The sequence below is a fragment of the Oncorhynchus masou genome, chromosome 24, assembly GCF_036934945.1.
Source record: "Oncorhynchus masou masou isolate Uvic2021 chromosome 24, UVic_Omas_1.1, whole genome shotgun sequence".
Taxonomy (NCBI): Eukaryota; Metazoa; Chordata; class Actinopteri; order Salmoniformes; family Salmonidae; genus Oncorhynchus; species Oncorhynchus masou.
The window spans coordinates 104713682-104734143 of NC_088235.1; the positions used below are offsets into that span (position 1 = coordinate 104713682).

At 46.8% G+C, this 20462-nt stretch overlaps 1 protein-coding gene across 1 annotated transcript in view; it reads right to left on the reverse strand.

Moving 5' to 3' along the window:
• Positions 1–2604: 2604 nt before the first annotated feature.
• LOC135513181 (AP-1 complex subunit mu-2-like) overlaps positions 2605–20462 on the reverse strand; it is a 44906-nt gene continuing 27048 nt past the window's right edge. The window contains exons 7-12 of the mRNA XM_064935971.1: positions 12199–12341; positions 12026–12097; positions 11592–11750; positions 7212–7337; positions 4686–4761; positions 2605–4239 (exon numbers count right to left, since the gene is read on the reverse strand). Coding sequence (XP_064792043.1) covers positions 4217–4239; positions 4686–4761; positions 7212–7337; positions 11592–11750; positions 12026–12097; positions 12199–12341 — 599 coding nt within the window. The 3' untranslated portion in view covers positions 2605–4216. The remainder of the gene's footprint in view (positions 4240–4685; positions 4762–7211; positions 7338–11591; positions 11751–12025; positions 12098–12198; positions 12342–20462) is intronic.

The following is a 20462-nucleotide window of genomic DNA, read 5'->3' on the forward strand; positions in this document are numbered from 1 at the left end:
GATTTGACGAATTAGCCTCCTTGGCTAATCTAAAGAAACATAAGAGCAAACCAGAAATAACAGATAGATTATGAAAATTGGTGGATAATGATTGGAGAAATCTCAGAAAGTTATTAAAAAAAACCCACAGAGAACCAGACAACAAAAATGTTTGCCGTCAATATGGGGAAACAGTGAAGCAATACAAACACACCCTAAGAACAAAAAAGGAACAGCACATTAGAAATCAGCTGGATGTAATTGAGGAATCCATAGAATCAAACCACTTGTGGGAGAATTGGAATAAATTAAACAAACCTCATGAGGAATTGCCAAAATGGGGATATGTGGCCAGAACAAAAATATATACAAGAAAAATTACAAATCCTTGAATCAGCAGTCAGACTATCAGAATCCTGTGGATACTGCAATGACAGAAGACATTTTTGGGAAAAACTATGCACTCTCCAACCCCAAAAGGCCTGTGGAGCTGACGGTAATTGAAATGAAATGATCAAATAATAATACAGACCACAAATTCAAATTGCTATACTCATTATTTGGGTCAAATTTGTCTCCATTTTTATAGATTGGTGTGATCTTGGTTTCAAATATCGGGGAAAATACCTATAGTGAATTAACAGCAACTTGGGGAAAATTTTCTGCAGTATCATAAATAGCAGACTACATAATTTCGTACAATTGTACAACAGACCACATTTACACCTTCCACACGAATAGACAAACAAGTAAACCTAAACAAAGGCAAAATTTACTTGTGTTTTGTAGACTTCAAGAAAGCATTTGATTCAGTTTGGCAGGAAGGTTTTTTTATAAACTAATAGAAAGTGGTATTGGAGGGAAAACATGATGTTATTAAATCAATGTACACTAAAAACAAATGTGCGGTTAAAATTGGCAACAAGAAAACAGACTTCTTATCTCAGGGACGTGGAGTGAAACAGGGCTGCCCAATAAGTCCAACACTATTTAACATCTACATTAAGGAATTGGCAAAAACATTAGAAGAATCGCAGCACCTGGTCTCTCCCTCTACAACACTGAAATCAAGTGTCTACTGTACGCAGATGACCTGGAGCTGCTGTATCTTATGCCATTGAAAGAAACATTAAAATCTAAATTCCAATTAGAATCTGGCTCAAAATGTTCCAATCAGTTATAGAACCAATTGCTCTGTATGGCAGCGAAGTATGGGGCCTGCTGTCTAATAATGAATTTACTAAATGGGACAAACATCCAATCGAAATACTGCACGCTGAGTTTTGAATGTATTGCAAGTGCAAAGAAAACCTCCAAATAACACATGTAGAGCAGAATTGGGCAAAAAAAACTCCTTGCTCAAATAGATAAAGAGCCATTAAATTTTACAACTATTCCATCACACAGCTCTACAATGTCAAGAGATGAAACAAGAAAAGAGTCCCCTCAGCCAGCTGGTTCTGAGGCTCAGTTCACCAACCCAAACCAACCCCATAGAGCCTGAAGACATCACTCAGAAAATCTGGCCCAACCAAATCATCACAAAGCAAAAAGAAAAATCTATCACCTATTGGAAAGACACCACAAAAAAATCTAAGGAAACTTCAATGCTATTTTGCTCTAAACAGACAGTACATGGTGGCAGACTATCTGACCACTGTGACTGATAGAAAACTGAGGAAAACATTGACGAGGTACAGACTCAGTGAGCACAGTCTGGCTATAGAGACCGGTCGTCACAGGCCAACCTGGCTGCCCAGAGAGGACATGCAGTGCTCACTCTGCTCCAGGGGAGAAGTAGAGACAGAGCTGCATTTCCTATTACACTGTGACAAATACTCAGACCTATGAGAATTTTTCTTTCCCAAAATTAGCATTCAGTACAAAGAATTTCAAACTGTAAAAGATGAAGAAAAAAATGAATATTTATTGGGTGAAAAGCCAAAATGTGCAGTTTTGGCAGCCAAATATGTGTTCTCTTGCCACAACCTGAAGGACAACCAGTGAAAAGTGCAATGTAATGTCAATAATATTTCCATTTAGTTTTGTTTTGGTTTTCATACCATGTCATGTGGCTTCTCAGCCATGTTGAGACTGGTCTACTACCAGGTCATGTGGCTTCTCAGTCATGTTGAGACTGGTCTACTACCAGGTCATGTGGCTTCTCAGTCATGTTGAGACTGATCTACTACCAGGTCATGTGTCTTCTCAGTCATGTTGAGACTGATCTACTACCAGGTCATGTGTCTTCTCAGTCATGTTGAGACTGGTCTACTACCAGGTCATGTGTCTTCTCAGTCATGTTGAGACTGGTCTACTACCAGGTCATGTGTCTTCTCAGTCATGTTGAGACTGGTCTACTACCAGGTCATGTGTCTTCTCAGTCATGTTGAGACTGGTCTACTACCATTGCTTTTATGTATTGTTATTCTCATTAATATTGTTGTTGTAGTTGCTGTTAATGGTAATCCCATTTCCACTACTACTACTATTATTGCTGGTGGTCCCACAATTTTTGCTATATGTATACTTTGACAATGTAAGTCATTAATCTTGCCATGTCAATAAAGTCTATTGAATTGAATAGAGAGAGAGAGAGAAGTGAGCGATAACCAGTAAAGATAGTAAGGTACAAAGTCATTTATTTATTTCTATCTAGTTCCCTTTGTCTCCCATTGACATACAGAGGTTAATAAATAAGATATTAATAGATTGTGGTTTTCAATCATTAAAAACCCCACTGGAGAGAATATCTGGACGAGTGTAGTCATATTTGTCCTGTTCCTCATAATCACCCATTTTATATGGATGGTTTAATATGAGATTATCAGACCTGGGTTCACATACTATTTAGGCTATTTCAGTTACTTTCAAAGACATCTGGAAGTAAGTATTTATTTTTTATTTGTAAAAACAAGTAGTTGAATATTGGAATATATTTGGAATACACTTGGAAAGTATTTCAAAATATTCAAATAGACTGTCTCAAATATACTCCCATGCATCTATTCCAGGTATTTGAAAATAGTATTTTGAAAAAAGGTTGATTCACCACATTTGAAAATACTCAAATATACAGAAAATTAGTATTTAAATAACAAATACTCAAATAAACATGTATTTGAAACCAGGTCTGGATTTCATACAGTAGACCTACACACAGCAAACCAGAGCTCTGGCAGAGAGAATCATAGCTATTTCCCTGGCAGAGAGAATCATAGCTATTTCCCTGGCATAGAGAATCATAGCTATTTCCCTGGCATAGAGAATCATAGCTATTTCCCTGGCATAGAGAATCATAGCTATTTCCCTGGCATAGAGAATCATAGCTATTTCCCTGGCATAGAGAATCATAGCTATTTCCCTGGCATAGAGAACCAGAACTGATATGAGGGGTGGTGCATTGCACACACAACATACTACTGTAACCATACCAACCAATAGCTGCTTTGGAAAAGTTGCGTGTATGTTTGGTGGGGACACATTGACATAGATATGTTCACTTTGTTTCCTATCTAAACAACATTCTCTTCATATCGGACCACCTGTATTATTGGTTTACTTATTTTGATCGTGGCTTTTCCTCGAGGCGTTAAATGTGTCTGTATCACAAGACTGTTAGAAACACTACATAATTGTAATTTGCACACAGAGAATTCCTTCAGCCTTTTCCTCATAGTCGTCAGCTGAGTACAAGCACATGTCTAGGAACTGCTACAACAATATGATAATACACAGCTGCTGATATTATACAGGCCTATTCATTATCTTGGTGTTCATCTCATTGGACACAGTGGGGATTATATGCTTACAGCTGGCCCCAAGATAACATCAACCGCTAGCATCCACACCAACCAGATATCATTTTATATCAATGCTGTACACAGGTTTCAACATTCACACTTCAGAGATCATAAATGTCCTGAATTCTTCCAGCTTTAAGAAGAAAATACAACTATACAAATGTTTACAATGTGACCAGTAAGAAAACCACTAGGTTCATTATTCTAAAAAGATAAAACATGTTTCTCCAGATGATGTAACACAGCAAAGGTCGAAGGTGACAACAGTCGAGTTCTGAAGGGAAATTGAGTCTTGAAGGTCCTCATGTCTGCAAGATGGTCCTTTGAGAATTGACAGTGGTGAAAGTTGTTCCCCTTTCCTTGTCCTCTGTTGTCCCTCTCTCCCAGAGAGAGGGAGAGAGTGACGATCTATTTGTCGAGCAGCAGGCTCGCCCTTAGTTTGTCCGGAGTTGATAATCTGCCAAGAAGTGAAGACGTAACAGCAATACATTAACACTCTTCTCACCATCATCACATTACCCCTGTACTGTGGCGTCACATTAACATTCAAATTAGCATTGGCGCTCTGGGTGACTGAGATACACATTAGGGTCAGGGTAGTAGTTATTATGGCCTTACAATAACTACTTACAACTCCCTTATCAATAAGTCAACACTGCTCTCTCTCTCACTCTATTTCTCTACCTCTTTCTCTTCTGTTCACTCTCTCGTTCTCTCCCTCCATCCCCCTCTCACCCTTCCTCTCCTTATCACAATAAAAAGGTGATAGCCACCTTGGCATACAGAGCAGTGTCACAGAGAACCTAATGGAAGTAAGGCATCATTCAAATCCCTCTTGCCCCAGCTTCAGGAGAGAGGTAATAGCTGGGTTCACTGCCGGGCCGAATGGTGTGTGTGTCTCACCTCCACTCTGTGTTATATAGCGTACCCATGGTAAGGCCTCATAGCCACTTTTCTCAATGATCTTCAGATAGCGTACCTGAGGAGGAACAAAGAACAGTTTCAGCACATACACAAACCAGGGACGACGACCAACCTCCTGTGATGCAGACCTAAGGTGCCAACCAACCTCCTGTGATGCAGACCTAAGATGTCAACCAACCTCCTGTGATGCAGACCTAAGATGTCAACCAACCTCCTGTGATGCAGACCTAAGATGCCAACCAACCTCCTGTGATGCAGACCTAAGATGCCAACCAACCTCCTGTGATGCAGACCTAAGGTGCCAACCAACCTCCTGTGATGCAGACCTAAGATGCCAACCAACCTCCTGTGATGCAGACCTAAGATGCCAACCAACCTCCTGTGATGCAGACCTAAGATGCCAACCAACCTCCTGTGATGCAGACCTAAGATGCCAACCAACCTCCTGTGATGCAGACCTAAGATGCCAACCAACCTCCTGTGATGCAGACCTAAGCTTGTCATCTGCCTTCCCGGCTTTAGGACAAAGACTCCCATTGTTAGGGTGGAGACATCAGCATCTGCTCAATATATACAGATCTCAGGTTTCAGCCTCTTGCGAATTGGAAAGGAAACTTGGTGGGCTAGTGCCCTGTTAGGATGCTGGATTGCCCTAAAGTAAATTGATGTTTCACCAAAATTATATATTTACTCCTGTAAATAAAACCATCCAAAATACTTCATCGGGGAGCATGACTTCGTCACAGAGGATCATTAGCTTATTTTAGGAAAAATAGCTGTGGATCATTTTAAAATCACCAGTGTGTTTGGGAAGCCCGCAATATTGAACGTAACAATAGATTGAGCTGATTGAGTTGCGGCTGTCAGTGAAAAGGGTCTAAAATATATGTGAAAATAATGTGTCTTGAGTATAATAAAAAATGTTGCATCAATTGGCGCAGCGGTCAAAGGCACTGCATCTCAGTGCTAGAGGCGTCACTACAGACCCTGGTTCGATTCCAGGCTGTATCACAACATGCCGTGATTGGGAGTCACATAAGGCAGCGCACAATTTGCCCAGCGTCATCTGGGTTAGGCCTTCATTATAAATAAGAATGTGTGCTTAACTGACTTGCCTAGTTAAATTAAACAAATGTAAAAGAAGTGGGTGGGTGTGAGGCAAAGATATGGAGCTTCTCTCTCCATAATACATGCATATGTAGGAAAATGCACATTTGGCAATGTTGATTTTCTGATTGTCTTAAGTGACAATACACCACTAACAAGCTGAGTTTCAAAGTGATTTTTTCTTCGCCTCACAAGTCAACGAAGTCAGTTGTATTTTTTACATCCATTGCAATGGTAGTTGAAAAATCTTTCCAACACCGATAATTGCCAAGACTCGGTGTAAAAGAACAAATTATTAGGATTATTTTTTTTTTTACTAGGCAAGTCAGTTAAGAACAAATTCTTATTTTCAATGACGGCCTAGGAACAGTGGGTTAACTGCCTGTTCAGGGGCAGAACGACAGATTTGTACCTTGTCAGCTCAAGGATTTGAACTTGCGACCTTTCGTTTACTAGTCCAACGCTCTAATCACTAGGCTACCCTGCCGCCTCATGATCTGTTGATCCCATATATCCAATGGAAATGTAATAAAAATAAAAACAACAGCTGTCTGTCCCGAGCTCACTGGAGCAGGAAACACTGAGGGCCTGGAATTGGCTAGTTGATACAACGTTGCCAGTTACCGGACCCAGTGTTGATTTGATGACATGTTTCAGTTCACTAGCAATAGCTCAAGTCTAGACAGATAGAAAGGGAGGCAGAGATGAACGTGATTGAAAATTCAGGTTCTTTCATCAGGATATTTTATACTGTTTTTATTTGTCAGCTTTAGGCCTATGCATTTTACTAAGTTGACGATGGACGTTAAAGGCCTACTGCTGCATTTGCCAATAAGCTATCTCTGAGTTCTATGCTCTCATTTCTTTAGCCGTCAATTGATCCCAGTATATTAAATGTGCCCATATGGCAGAGGCTAGTGCTCTCGCCATAGTTGAATTTGAAATCATTTTACTTCAGATTTTTATGATTTACCACGTGACTATGATATTAAGAAACAAAAACTTTATTATTGAAATGAAACTGTTCGACGAAAATGTTCATGTATAAAAATAATCAGAACTGGCACCCATATTGATAAAAATGGTAGGATAAATTGTAAGCTTCCCCAAACTTTAAACTCACAAGCTGCCTATTGCTTTTCCTATTACACCCCTGGAGAAAATTGTGAAATGCAAGTGCACGCACACAGGGGTTCCCGTGAAAAAACATGCCTGCCTATGGAAATCAAAGGCCCACCCAACTGATTCGTTCTGGGGCACGCTCTGACACACGCACTCACACACACGCACACGTGAGTCAGCTCCTTCCAGCCTGTATGCACTATTCGATGGAACTCATACCTGGCTCTACAAGGGTCCACTTTGATAAACATAGATTTAAGGGGTCTGTTAGCTTACCTGGATACCAGATACAGTGAAATAGGGGATCTCAAAGTTGACAGTGATGGGCCTTCTCCCCTCCAACTCAGTACTCTCCACACTAGGCAGACCAAAGTGAGCCCTCATCATGTACTCTTTCCCCCCCTGTTCAAACATAGAAACACACACAGGTATGAGGTTTATTGGAAAACTGGAGCATTTCTCTTAGTTAAATCTTCTTAGGGCTGCGATCCCGTTAACGGGATGATATGACAACAGCCAGTGAAAGTGCAGGGCGCCAAATTCAAAACAACAGAAATCTCATAATTAAAATTTCTCAAACATACATGTATCTTATACTGTTTTAAAGGTAATCTTGTTGTTAATCCCACCACAGTGTCCAATTTCAAATACGCTTTACAGCGAAAGCACCACAAACGATTGTTCGGTCACCACCAAGCCACAGAAAAATACAGCCATTTTTCCAGCCAAAGAGAGGAGTCACAAAAAGCACAAATAGAGATCAAATGAATCATTAACCTTTGATGATCTTCATCAGATGACACTCATAGGACTTCATGTTACACAATACATGTATGTTTTGTTTGATAAAGTTCATATTTTTATTTAAAAAATGTAGTTTACATTGGCGCGTTACTTTCACTAGTTCCAAAAACATCCGTTGATTTTGCATAGCCACATCGATTCAACATAAATACTCATCATAAATGTAGATGATAATACAAGTTATACACATGGAATTATAGCTATACCTCTCCTTAATGCAACCGCTGTGTCAGATTTCAAAAAAACTTTACGGAAAAAGCAAACCATGCAATAATCTGAGACAGCACTCAGAAAATAAATACAATTTTCCGCCATGTTGGAGTCAACAGAAACCAGAAATCACATGATAAATATTCCCTTACCTTTGATGATCTTCATCAGAATGCACTCCCAGGAATCCTAGTTCAACAATAAATGCTTGATTTGTTCGATAATGTCCATTACTTATGTCCAAGTAGCTACTTTTGTTAGGGTGTTAGGTACACATATCCAAACGCTCGTGCAGGTCCAGCATAACTTCGGACAAAAACTTAAAAAAGTTATATTACAGGTCGAAGAAACATTTCAAACTAATTATAGAATCAATCTTTAGGGTGTTATCATAAATCTTCAATAAAGTTCCAACCGGAGAATTCCTTTGTGTCTAGAGAAGCCATGGAACGCGGGTCGATATCATGTGAAATGCACGTGACCAGGAAATGGCTCTCTGCCAGTAAACCGACTCAGCTCTTATTCAGCCCCACAACACAATAGAAGCCTCATTCAAGTTTCTAAAGACGGTTGACATCTAGTGGAAGCCCTAGGAAGTGTAACTTCAGCCATATCCCACTGTGAATTCAATTGGGCCTGGGTTGAAAATCGACCAGCCTCAGATTTCTCACTTCCTGTTTGGATTTCTTCTCAGGTTTTTGCCTGCCATACGAGTTCTGTTATATTGACAGACATCATTCAAACAGTTTTAGAAACTTCAAAGTGTTTTCTATCCAATACTAGTATGCATATATTAGCAACTGGGCCTGAGGAGCAGGCCGTTTACTCTGGGTACCTCTGGGCACCTTTCATCCAAGCTACTCAATACTGCCCCTGCAGCCATAAGAAGTTAAGGTTCTTTGTTATGTTGTGAACTACACTACATGACCAAAAATATGTGGACACCTGCTCATCTAACACCTCATTCCGAAATCATGGGCATTAATATGGAGTTGGTCCCCCACTTTGCTGCTATAACAGCCTCCACTCTTCTGGGAAGGCTTTCCACTAGATGTTGGAACATTGCTGCGGGGACTTGTTTCCATTCAGCCACAAGAGCATTAGTGAGGTCAGGCAATTAGGCCTGGCTCGCAGTCGGCGTTCCAATTAATCCCAAAGGTGTTTGATGGGGTTGAGGTCAGGTAATTTCCACTACTCCAGAGTCCAATGGCGACGAGCTTTGCACCACTCCAGCCGACGCACGGTGATCTTAGGCTTGTGTGCAGCTGCTCGGCCATGGAAACCCATTTCATGAAGCTCCCGACGAACAGTTCTTGTGCTGACGTTACTTCCAGTGGCAGTTTGGAACTCGGTAGCGAGTGTTGCTTCAGCACTCGGTGGTCCCGTTCTGAGAGCTTGTGAGGCCTACCACTTCGCGTCTGAGCTGTTGTTGCTCCTAGACATTTCCACTTCACAACAACAGCCCTTACAGTTGACCAGGGCAGCTCTAGCAGGGCAGAAATTTGACCAACTGACTTGTTGGAAAGGTTGCATCCTATGACGGTGCCACATCGAAAGTCACTGAGCTCTTCAGTAAGGCCATTCTACTGCCAAATGTTTGTCTGTGGAGATTGCATGGCTGTGTGCTTGATTTTATACACCTGTTAGCAACGGGTGTGCCTGAAGTAGCCGAGTCCACTAATTTGAAGGAGTGTCCACATACCTTTGTATATATAGTGTACTTTATAGCACTGTGAAACAAACAAATAGCCTGTTGAAGCAAAACCCCTCCCTACCTGATCTTATCACAATAAAGCTAGCTAGGCCATGCAGTCATATTAAAACACTCCTCACGTCTGTACTGGTGCAGGATACATCAAGTGCACAGGACTTCCTTGTTAGGTAAACAACTACAAGAGGACCTGAATGGCAGTACAAATCACATTATTGTGGATGCACCTCCTCTAAGAGTATGAATTAGGCTGTTTGAGAAGGTTTGAATCCCAAGCAACCTGCCAACACATAGTTTGAAGTACAATACCAACATAGCTACTGTACTAGGTCAAAGCTGTGTGCTGGAAAACCTTAGTATAGCATGGGTGGAATAGTCATTGTGGTGCTCATGTGAATTTCCTTTCTTTTTCAGCTTCAGACCAATGCTTACTTCTCACTTAAAACATTGTTTTTTGTTTTTAATAAACACAGTCTCCTGCGACACACCACCAATATCACCTCCACACACAGTTTAAACTGTCCATGCGGCTCTCTTGTTTCTCAGAGGCAGGAAGGATGTGGGTTTACAGCAGCAGAGAGAGTTGACAGAGTCATGCTGAATGTAATAGTTAGGCCATGGGGTTGAGTAAAGTATCCTTGTCAGTCTTTATCAGTGTGAAGTGTTTCCTCTAGCTGTTATCAGTCATAACCTGTCTAACCTCCCCGTGATTCTTCTGGTGGCTGTGTAAAAACATGTTATTAGAAAATGTGCTGCTTCCTGTGAGAATACTGTAGCCTTCAGAATCTGTTAATGGATAAGACCGCATGTTTACCATTTAGTTACTATTTAGCCAATAACAGAGAAGGCTGGTGTGAGGAGCTATAGGAGGAAGACGGGCGCATTGTAATGCCTGGAATGGAATCAATGGAACGGCATATGGAAACCGAGTTTGACTCCGTTCCATTCACTCCATTCCAGCCATTCAAATGAGCCTGTCCTCCAATAGCTCCTCCCACCAGCTGCCCCTGGTCAATAATTACCCATAGTACGGTTTTGAAGAGTACAACTGTGTGAGGGTGGATTGAACAAAATAGTATCTTAAACACATGGCTACTGTTACAATAATCTAGCAGATGTATACTTTCTATGTATGGGTGGTCCCAGCAGGAATTGAACCCGCGACCCTTTGTATTTCAAGCACCATGCTCTACCTACTAAGCCACACAGGACCTATGCTATGGTAATATTACCATACTGTAGTAGATGACCCACTAACAGGGAGGCATTGACTGAACTGCCATTATTATTATATTGAACAAAAATATAAAAACGCAACATGCAGCAATTGATTTTTACTGAGTTACAGTTCATATGAGGAAATCAGTTAATTGAAATATATTCATTAGACCATAATCTATGGATTTCACATGACTGGGAATACAGATATGCATCGGTTGGTCACAGATACCTTAAAAAAGAATGGGCCTCACAGTGGGCCTCAGAAGTTGGTGGCAGCTTATGGTCGAGAAATGAACATTAAATTCTCTGGCAACAGCTCTGGTGGACACTCCTGCAGTCACCATGCAAATTGCACGCTCCCTCACAACTTGAGACATATATGTCATTGTGTTGTGTGACAAAACTGGACATTTTAGAGTGGCCTTTTATTGTCCCCAGCTCAAGGTGCACCTCTGTAATGATCATGCTGTTTAATCAGCTTCTTGATATACCACAAATGTCAGGTGGATGTATTATCTTGGCAAATGAGAAATTCTCTCTAACAGGGATGTAAACAACTTTGTCCACAAAATATGAGAGAAATTAGCTTTTTGTGGGAATGACACATTTCTGGGATGTTTTATTTCAGCTCATGAAACATGAGACCAACACTTTACATTTTTGTTCAGGGTAGTAATGTTTAGTTCATCTCAGTGACGTTAGCTACTTACAGGGAAGGACTTGATGTTCCACTGCACCTCGCTCTTCTCGGGAAGATACTTGCAGCTGCCTGTGCTCGTCTTGAACTTGGGCGAGTCAGCATCGCTGGGCACAGGTACCATGATGGCCACATTGTTGGCAGTGGAGCGACTCTTAAACTGACTCCTGGCCTGTAGGGTGGAGGTGAAAGGTCAAACGGTCACAGGGTTACCAGCAGAGACGTGCAATGCTAGTGATGGAAAGAAAGGATACAGTCATCAAGAAGAAACACAGAGGTTATTGTATGAAGACTTCCTTACTTAATGATTAACTCATAGCATCTAAAGTTAAAGGTTGAGGAAACAGTCCCAAACCAAACATTGTCCCACATTGCAGCCAGGGTTCATAGGAAAGCCAATGTCGGAGCCATGCTAAAACACAGCGGATGATGGTGGACATCCTTTACCTTAACCTTGATCTCCACTCGGCTGTGGGAGAACTTCTCAATCACACTCTCAATCCATATCAGAGGCTTCACCTGGCAGACAGAGGAGAGGAGAGACGGTTAACATGGAGCAAAGGAGATGTGTGCACGTGTGTGTGTGTGTGTGAGAAAGAGTGTGTGTGTGTTCTGCTGACCGTGGTGTTGAGGCGGTAGGACATGAGCTCGGACTCTCCGTCGGGGGGGATGAAGGAGATGGTGCGGTCATTCTCGAAACGGGACAGACGGACACATTGATGGAACTTGACATCCTCCAGCTCTACCGTCTTACTTTTCTCTCCTGACAGGACAGGTAAGGGGGAGGGGTTATTGTACGACTATGTCCTAATACACAGCGCCTGACAGGTGCACATTGGATCAGTGCGAAATATCCATGGGAGTCCATAGAAGTTTTCCAGTCTCAGTTCAAATACTGTACCATCTTATATGCCTCAGATACTAAATAAAAAGTATCCTGCAGGTTCCATTGTCATCCTTCCTGTTCAGAAAACACACCGCGGGTTCTTCTTCGTAGGTACTTTATAAAGAGTTCAATCGATCATAGCTGTTGTAAGAGAACGTTTTGGAAGAACATCCACTTCAGGAGTGGGTTAGAAAACAACGACCTGGCAATGTGGCTGTGTACTGTGGTGAGCAGCCTAATGTTCCCGTTGTTTTCCTGAACACATAGAAAAAGGCCCAGCAGAGCTGCTGTTAAAAGTTCTTCATGACTCTGGGCCCCACATGAACCCAGGTAGAATGAACCCTGTCCACACCAAGGTGACTGAGTTTGACCGAGTGTGTGTGTGTGTGTGTGTGTGTGTGTGTGTGTGTGTGTGTGACATTTCAATGTAAAGCCCCATCCTCCAGGGAGAGCTATAGCATCTAGTCTTTGGAGATCAGAGACCTAGCAGGCCTATCAGATCATGACATCCCAGCAGGTTAGCCCTTTGAAGCGCTACTCTCCCCAATATACTGTAAGTATGGTCCCCCTAGTAGCATCATTACTGAGAGATTGTGGAACGGTCAAAAAGGAGGCACATTCATGTTCAGGCTCCAAGGGGGTGGAGGGAGAGAGAGATGCCAGACGTAGAAGGGTTTAGGTTATCACACTGTCCCCTGTGGTTCACTATCTCCCTAACAAGGCAACAGAACAGTCATGTGTCCATATCACAGAAATTAATCCCGTGTTTTATTCGTTTTCACAATTTGATCTGTTTCAGTTCTCATATCTCTCAAAGCCTACTTTAAAACTCTCCCTGTAAGCTCATGTGATTTTATTTCCTGTATGTATCATTAGCATGATTTCCCTATACCCAAATTTGACAGCCCTAACTCTCCAACAGTATCTTCTTCATGTGTAGAGACATTAACATACTGTAGCGACCCGCACAGACAGCTGTGTGTTATGTGTTAGGCTAGGAGGTGGTTGTGTTGTACTGACCAGTACCCGGTGTTCGCGGGGTCCGACATGTCAATCAACCTGCTATCTGCCAATCACGGGAATGCCTGGAATGTTCTGATGCCGGGCATCCTGGTGGTTGGCGGAGTGGCGTGGAGGGGGGGTGGAGCATTGGAAGTTAAGACCAGGTTCAGCTTTTTGTTCTCCCTCTCTTACGTCTGGGCTTCCCAAGAGAAGGTCACGATTGGCTTGTGGGTTATCTGTTATCTTTTTGGCGTGTGCTACGGCCCAAACAGTAGCCTGTGTAAAGTTGGTTTAATAAAACGTCAATTCGCAAACTCAAGCCTCTGTCTGGACAATTGCTCATTTATGATCTAGTCAGGTCATTACATTGGTGTCAGAAGTAAAAACGTTAATACAAGTTAGCCAGCTAGCTAGCTGACTTATGTGGCTAGCTACCGTAGGTGAGAACGGGATTGAAAATGCGTCGAGGGAATCCGAAAGTGAAGGTGGAGGTAGGGGACGATTATGGCCAAGGAGGTGCGTGTGAATGGACGTCGGGGGTTCTGTCTGAGGAGATCGCCAGGGCGTCGGAGCGCAGAGGCCGCTTGAGGGAGGACGTTAGAGCGATGGCGGCTGAAGCGGGCATGAGTGCTTCGTCGTCTGTATTTCGCGCGGATTCTGGTGGGCGGACCGAAGTGGCGACGTCGACGCGGCGTGACGAGGAATCTGGGGCTCAGGATGTAAACAAACATGGCGGCGCCCAGTTCCCGGCTGCGTCCGTATCTGTTAAGACCCCGAAGTATTCCGGTAAGGCGGATTGGGAAGCTTTTCATGCTCAGTTTGAACTGTTAGCTCATTTTAGGGGGTGGTCGGATGAAGAAAGGGCACTGCAGTTGGCTTTATGCCTCACGGATGAAGCTCTGGCCTGTTTGATATTGATTAGCCCCGAGGACAGGCATGATTATGGTGCTTTAGTGGGAGCACTGAGGAGGCGCTATGGACAGTGTGTACAGCCCGGGCTACTGCGCTCCGAACTGAGTAATAGACGCAGACAGCCTGGAGAGCCTCTACGGGTGCTAGCTAATGACATTGAGAGCCTCTCTCGGCGGGCATATGCTCACATGCCCCCTCCGTGCAGAGCGAGCTAGCACGGGACCAGTTCATACAGGCGCTCTCTCCTACGGAGCTGCGCATACAGACCCAGCTGGCTCATCCTGAGTCATTGCAGACAGCCTTGGAGATGGCTTTGGAGAGGGAGCTGGTGTGGGCTGGGGCTTCAGCTGGGGCTTTGGTGGGGGTGCGGGGAGACACACCCTCTGTGCGAGCTGGGGGCAGAGCAGCCCGGAGCCGGAAAAGCCTGCTTGGGTGGCCGAAATGACAAAACTCATTCGGGCTGTGTCGCTACAGGCGGCACGAAACACAAGCCCTGGTCCCAGGGTCTGCTGGGGTTGTGGCCAGCCAGGCCATCTGCGCCGAGATTGCCCCATGTCCCCCAGAGCTCAGGGAAACGGCTCGGGGTCCGCATAGACCGGGTAGTGCGGACCCCTGGCTTTCTACCCCAACCACCATCATCTTCAGGAGGAGCCCACCGGCACAGACGGGGAAGCAAGGCTCCACTTCCCCCAGAAGCAGACGAGGGCAAGCGGATGGAGCCTGTTGTTGTGGTGGGCCGGACCTGTGTTGGGGATTTTTGTCATGTCCCTGTCACTGTGGAGGGGGTGCCCTGCTCCGCCCTGGTGGACACTGGGTCCACAGTAACCCTGGTGAGGCCAGATATTGTGCCAGGTTGGACTCAGTGTGAGCCTACAACTGTGCAGCTCCGCACAGTCACAGGTGAGCTGGCACCCATGAAAGGGAAGGGAATAATGACTCTGACAGTAGGGGGCAGGACTGTGCGTCATCCTGTGTGGGTGGCGGCTGTGCAGGACCCTTGTATCCTGGGGTTGGACTTTCTTAGGAGCACAGGCTGCCAGTTAGACCTAAATAGGGGCACACTGAGCTTCCAGGGAGGGACGGAAGTCACCATGGCTCCCCTAATGTCACATTCACTCAACCCAACAAACCCTTTACTCCAACAGTTAAAGCAGCAGAGACTCATGGCTGTGCCCCCTCCCCCACAGCTGTGTGTGACTTTTCCCCAGTCCCCCTGTCACCTACGGCGGTGTGTTACATTCCCCCAGCTACCTCCATGACACAGCCCTCTGTGAGCCCGGGCCACAACCCCCCAGCCCAGCTACCCCAGATGGGAGAGGAGAGGACACTGTCTGCAGTGAGGGAGATATGGGGGAGGAACTGTGTTGGTCTTGACCCCGAGCAGCAGGAACGGTTGTGGCAGTTGCTGTTTGAATTCAGAGACAGCTTTGCGTTGAGTGAGGAAGAGGTGGGTCAGACTCATCTGGTGCAGCATGAGATCGACACAGGTGATGCTCGACCCATCAAGATGCGTCCCCGCCGTATCCCGCTGGCACGCCAGGAGGCGGCAGACAAGGCTGTGTTGGAGATGCAGCGGGCAGACTTCATTGAGCCCTCAGACAGCCCCTGGGCGGCGCCAGTCGTCATGGTTCCGAAGAAGGGGGCAAGCTGAGGTTCTGTGCGGACTACAGGCGGCTGAATGAGGTAACCAGGAAGGACTCGTACCCCATACCACGTATCGATGAGTCGCTGGACCTGGTTAGGGGTCCTCCTGGTTCTCCTCACTAGACCTCCGCAGTGGCTACTGGCAGGTGCCCCTCTCCCCAGAGGCCAGAGCCAAAACTGCGTTCTCCACTAACAGAGGACACTGGCAGTTCAAGGTCCTGTGCTTTGGCCTGTGCAACGCTCCAGCTACTTTTGAGCGTTTGATGGACAGGGTGCTGGATGGCATCCCCCGACAGCAGTGTCTGGTATACCTCGATGACATCCTGGCCCATGGCAGCTCCTTCCATTCAGCCCTGGGGGCGCTACGGCGTGTGCTGGAGAGGGTGGCTGCCGCAGGTCTGAAGCTCCACCCCGAGAAGTGCCACTTCATGAGGAGAGAGGTGTCCTTCTTGGGCCACCGAGTGGGGAAGGAGGGGATCAGCACCATGGAGGACAAGGTAGGGGCTGTCAGAGACTGGCCCACCCCCACCGACCAGCGTCAGCTGAAGAGCTTCCTGGGCCTGGCCTCGTACTACAGGAGGTTTGTACGGGGCTTCTCAAGCGTTGCTGCTCCACTGAACCGCCTGCTGCCGAAGGACAAGGCTTTCACTTGGACAGTGGAGTGTGAGGAGGCGTTCAACACCCTCAAACGTGCACTGATCGAGGCCCCCGTGCTCGCCCCCTGACCTCACCTTGCCCTTTATCCTGGACACAGACGCGAGCAATGTGGGCATGGGTGGGGTGCTGGCCCAGGTGGGGCCAGAGGGGGAGAGAGTGGTGGCGTACTTCAGCAAAACATTTGACAAACATGAGCGCCGCTACTGTGTCACCCGGCGGGAGCTCTTGGCTGTTGTGGCTTCCGTCAAACACTTCAAGTACTACCTGGGTGGTCTGCCCTTTACTGTAAGGACTGACCACTCTGCTCTCCAGTGGCTCATGTCTTTCAGAGAGCCAGAGGGGCAGGTGGCACGCTGGTTGGAGGAGCTTCAGCCGTATGACTTCATGGTGGTGCACAGGGCAGGGGCACGCCACTCCAACGCCGACGCCATGTCCCGTCGGCCCTGTACTGCAGACGGCTGCCGCCACTGTGAACGGAGAGAGGGACGGGAGAGAGAGCTGCGGGCAGAGGAGGGTGTCTGTGCCACAGTGTGTCGGGCAAGCGGGCCGGTCTGCTGCGAGCTGCAGACTGTCGACGTGGCTGAATGGCGGCAGCAGCAGGGACGGGACACAGACCTACAGCCAGTGCTACAGTGGGTAGAGGCGCAGGTGAGGCCACCATGGGAAGAGGTGACAGCGCTCTCACTCGCGACCAAAGGGTTGTGGTCGAAGTTTGAGAGACTGCGGCTGGCTGATGGCGTGCTACAGCGGGCATGGAAGGAGTCAGCTACGGGAGAGGAGAGGTGGCAGGTGGTGGTCCCAAAAGCATTGCGGGAGGCTGTGCTCCAGAGTACTCATGGGGGTGGGGACTGGACACTTTGGGGTCACAAAAACACTGCGCCGTCTCCGTCAGGGCTTCTACTGGGGGCAGCACAAGAGGGATGTGGAGGACTTTTGTCGCCGCTGTGACAACTGCACAGCGAGAAAGGGCCCCCAGGCCGCTCTCATGCTCAGCTCCAACAGTTCCCAGTGGGGGCTCCCATGGAGAGGGTGGGAGTGGATGTAGTTGGGCCGTTCCCCACCACAGACAGTGGAAACCGCTGGGTGCTCACGGCCATGGACTATTTCACAAAATGGCCCGAGGCCTATGCTCTGCCTGACCAGGAGGCAGAGACCATCGTCGACGCCCTGACAGCGGGGATGTTCAGCAGGTTTGGAGCTGCAGAGTCCATCCACAGCGACCAAGGCAGAAACTTTGAGTCCCGTGTGTTCGCCACCATGTGTGAGAGGCTGGGTATGCACAAGACCCGCACTACTCCTCTCCATCCTCAAAGTGATGGCCTTGTGGAGCGCTTCAACAAAACGCTTGGACAGCAGCTGGCCATCGTCTCTTCCAAACACCAGCGGGACTGGGACAAGCACCTGCCTATGGTCCTCATGGCATGCCGCTCCGCTGTCCAAGACTCCACCTCCTGCACGCCTGCCCTCCTCATGCTGGGGAGAGAGATCCGCACCCCTGCGGAGATGGCGTTTGGTCGGCCCCTGGATAGCCCTCATGTTCCTCCGGGGCCGGAGTATGCCCGGAGACTCCAGGACCGCCTGGAGACAGCCCACACCTTCGCCAGGGAGCAGCTGGTGAATGCAGGTGTGAGGCAGAAAAGGAACTATGACGTGCACACCCGGGGAAGGCACTTTGTGGCTGGGGAGCTGGTCTGGGTCTACAGCCCCCTAAGGAAAAAAGGCAGATGCCCCAAGTTGGACAGTCACTGGGTGGGACCCTGCAGTGTCCTGGAGAGGGTAGGGGAGGTTGTGTACCGGGTGCAGCTTCCTCCCAGGGGGAGAAAGGTGGCACTGCACCGGGACAGGTTAGCCCCATACAGAGGGGCCTCTTTTCCCCAAACCCCAGGAACCCCCACAATTCCCCGCTCTGGCAATGACATTCTCCAGGCACCCACCCTCGGGTGCCGCAGACAAGGCTCCAGACAGCCCACTCCCCCTGTCTCCCCCCCTGTGTCACCGCGTGGTTCCCCAGAGCCACGGACTGTATTACCCGTTCCCGCTTCCTTGTCCCCCATGCCTTCATCCCCTGATTCCCAGAGGGGCACTCTGCGACCATCACGGACACGCAGGCAAAGGAGACCTCCGGGTCGCTTCAGAGACTTTGTTTGTTCCCTCGGGGACGAGGGACTTTGTGGTGGGGGGGCTGTGTAGCGACCCGCACAGACAGCTGTGTGTTATGTGTGTTAGGCTAGGAGGTGGTTGTGTTGTACTGACCAGTACCCGGTGTTCGCGGGGTCCGACATGTCAATCAACCTGCTATCTGCCAATCACGGGAATGCCTGGAATGTTCTGATGCCGGGCATCCTGGTGGTTGGCGGAGTGGCGTGGAGGGGGGGTGGAGCATTGGAAGTTAAGACCAGGTTCAGCTTTTTGTTCTCCCTCTCTTACGTCTGGGCTTCCCAAGAGAAGGTCACGATTGGCTTGTGGGTTATCTGTTATCTTTTTGGCGTGTGCTACGGCCCAAACAGTAGCCTGTGTAAAGTTGGTTTAATAAAACGTCAATTCGCAAACTCAAGCCTCTGTCTGGACAATTGCTCATTTATGATCTAGTCAGGTCATTACAATACTTTGACCAGAAGAGGGTGCTGTGGTACCCACACAAGGCTGTTTACAATGTAGCAAGCCAGGACAGACATTAATAAAAATGACCTCTTAATTCAAAACACACCTTTATGGTTCGAAATTACTTGTCCCAAATTCAGGTTTTTAGTAGGATCCCTTGAGGGAATACATACATATGCATGTTATAGAAAAACAAAGTGCAATATACATTTTGGGAGAACTTCTTTCTCTGATTATGGGAAAGAGAAAGGGGGATACTTAGTCAGTTGTCCAACTGAATGTATTCAACTGAAATGTGTCTTTTGCATTTAACCCAACCCCTGTGGATCAGAGAGGTGCAGGGGGGGGCAGTGTTAAAACACATCTATGGTGCCTGTGGGACAGTAGGTTAATTGCCTTCCTCAGGGGCAGAATGACAGATTTTTTACCTTGTCAGCTCGAGGATTCAATCCAGCAACCTTCGGGTTACTGGCCCAACACTAACCTACCTGCTGCAATTTGATTTATTTTTTCTTTATTTAACTAGGCAAGTCAGTTAAGAACAAATTATTATTTTCAATGACGGCCTAGGAAGAGTGGGTTAACTGCCTTGTTCAGGGGCAGAATGACAGATTTTTTACCTTGTCAGCTCGGGGATTCGATCTTGCAACTTTCTAACGCTCTAACCACTACGCTACCTTCCGCCCCAATAGGGAGAGTGCAGAAGCCCATTTTGCATTCTCTTATTTATCTATCCATTATTTGTAGGAGTACTTTTCTTTTTCTATTCCAGACATGCCACTTCACTTCCAGGCCGTAGGCTGCATGTGAGGAGCCGTCCATCTGCCGACAGCAGCAGTAGCCTGGGGGAGGGATTAGCACCGGGGCTAGACCAGGTAAGAGTCATCCACCAGACGCCCCACAACCAGGGCAGACGAGGGGCTAGACCAGGGAAGAGTCATCCACCAGACGCCCCACAACCAGGGCAGACGAGGGGCTAGACCAGGGAAGAGTCATCCACCAGACGCCCCACAACCAGGGCAGATGATGGGCTAGACCAGGGAAGAGTCATCCACCAGACTCCCCACAACCAGGGCAGATGAGGGGCTAGACCAGGGAAGAGTCATCCACCAGACGCCCCACAACCAGGGCAGACGAGGGGCTAGACCAGGGAAGAGTCATCCACCAGACGCCCCACAACCA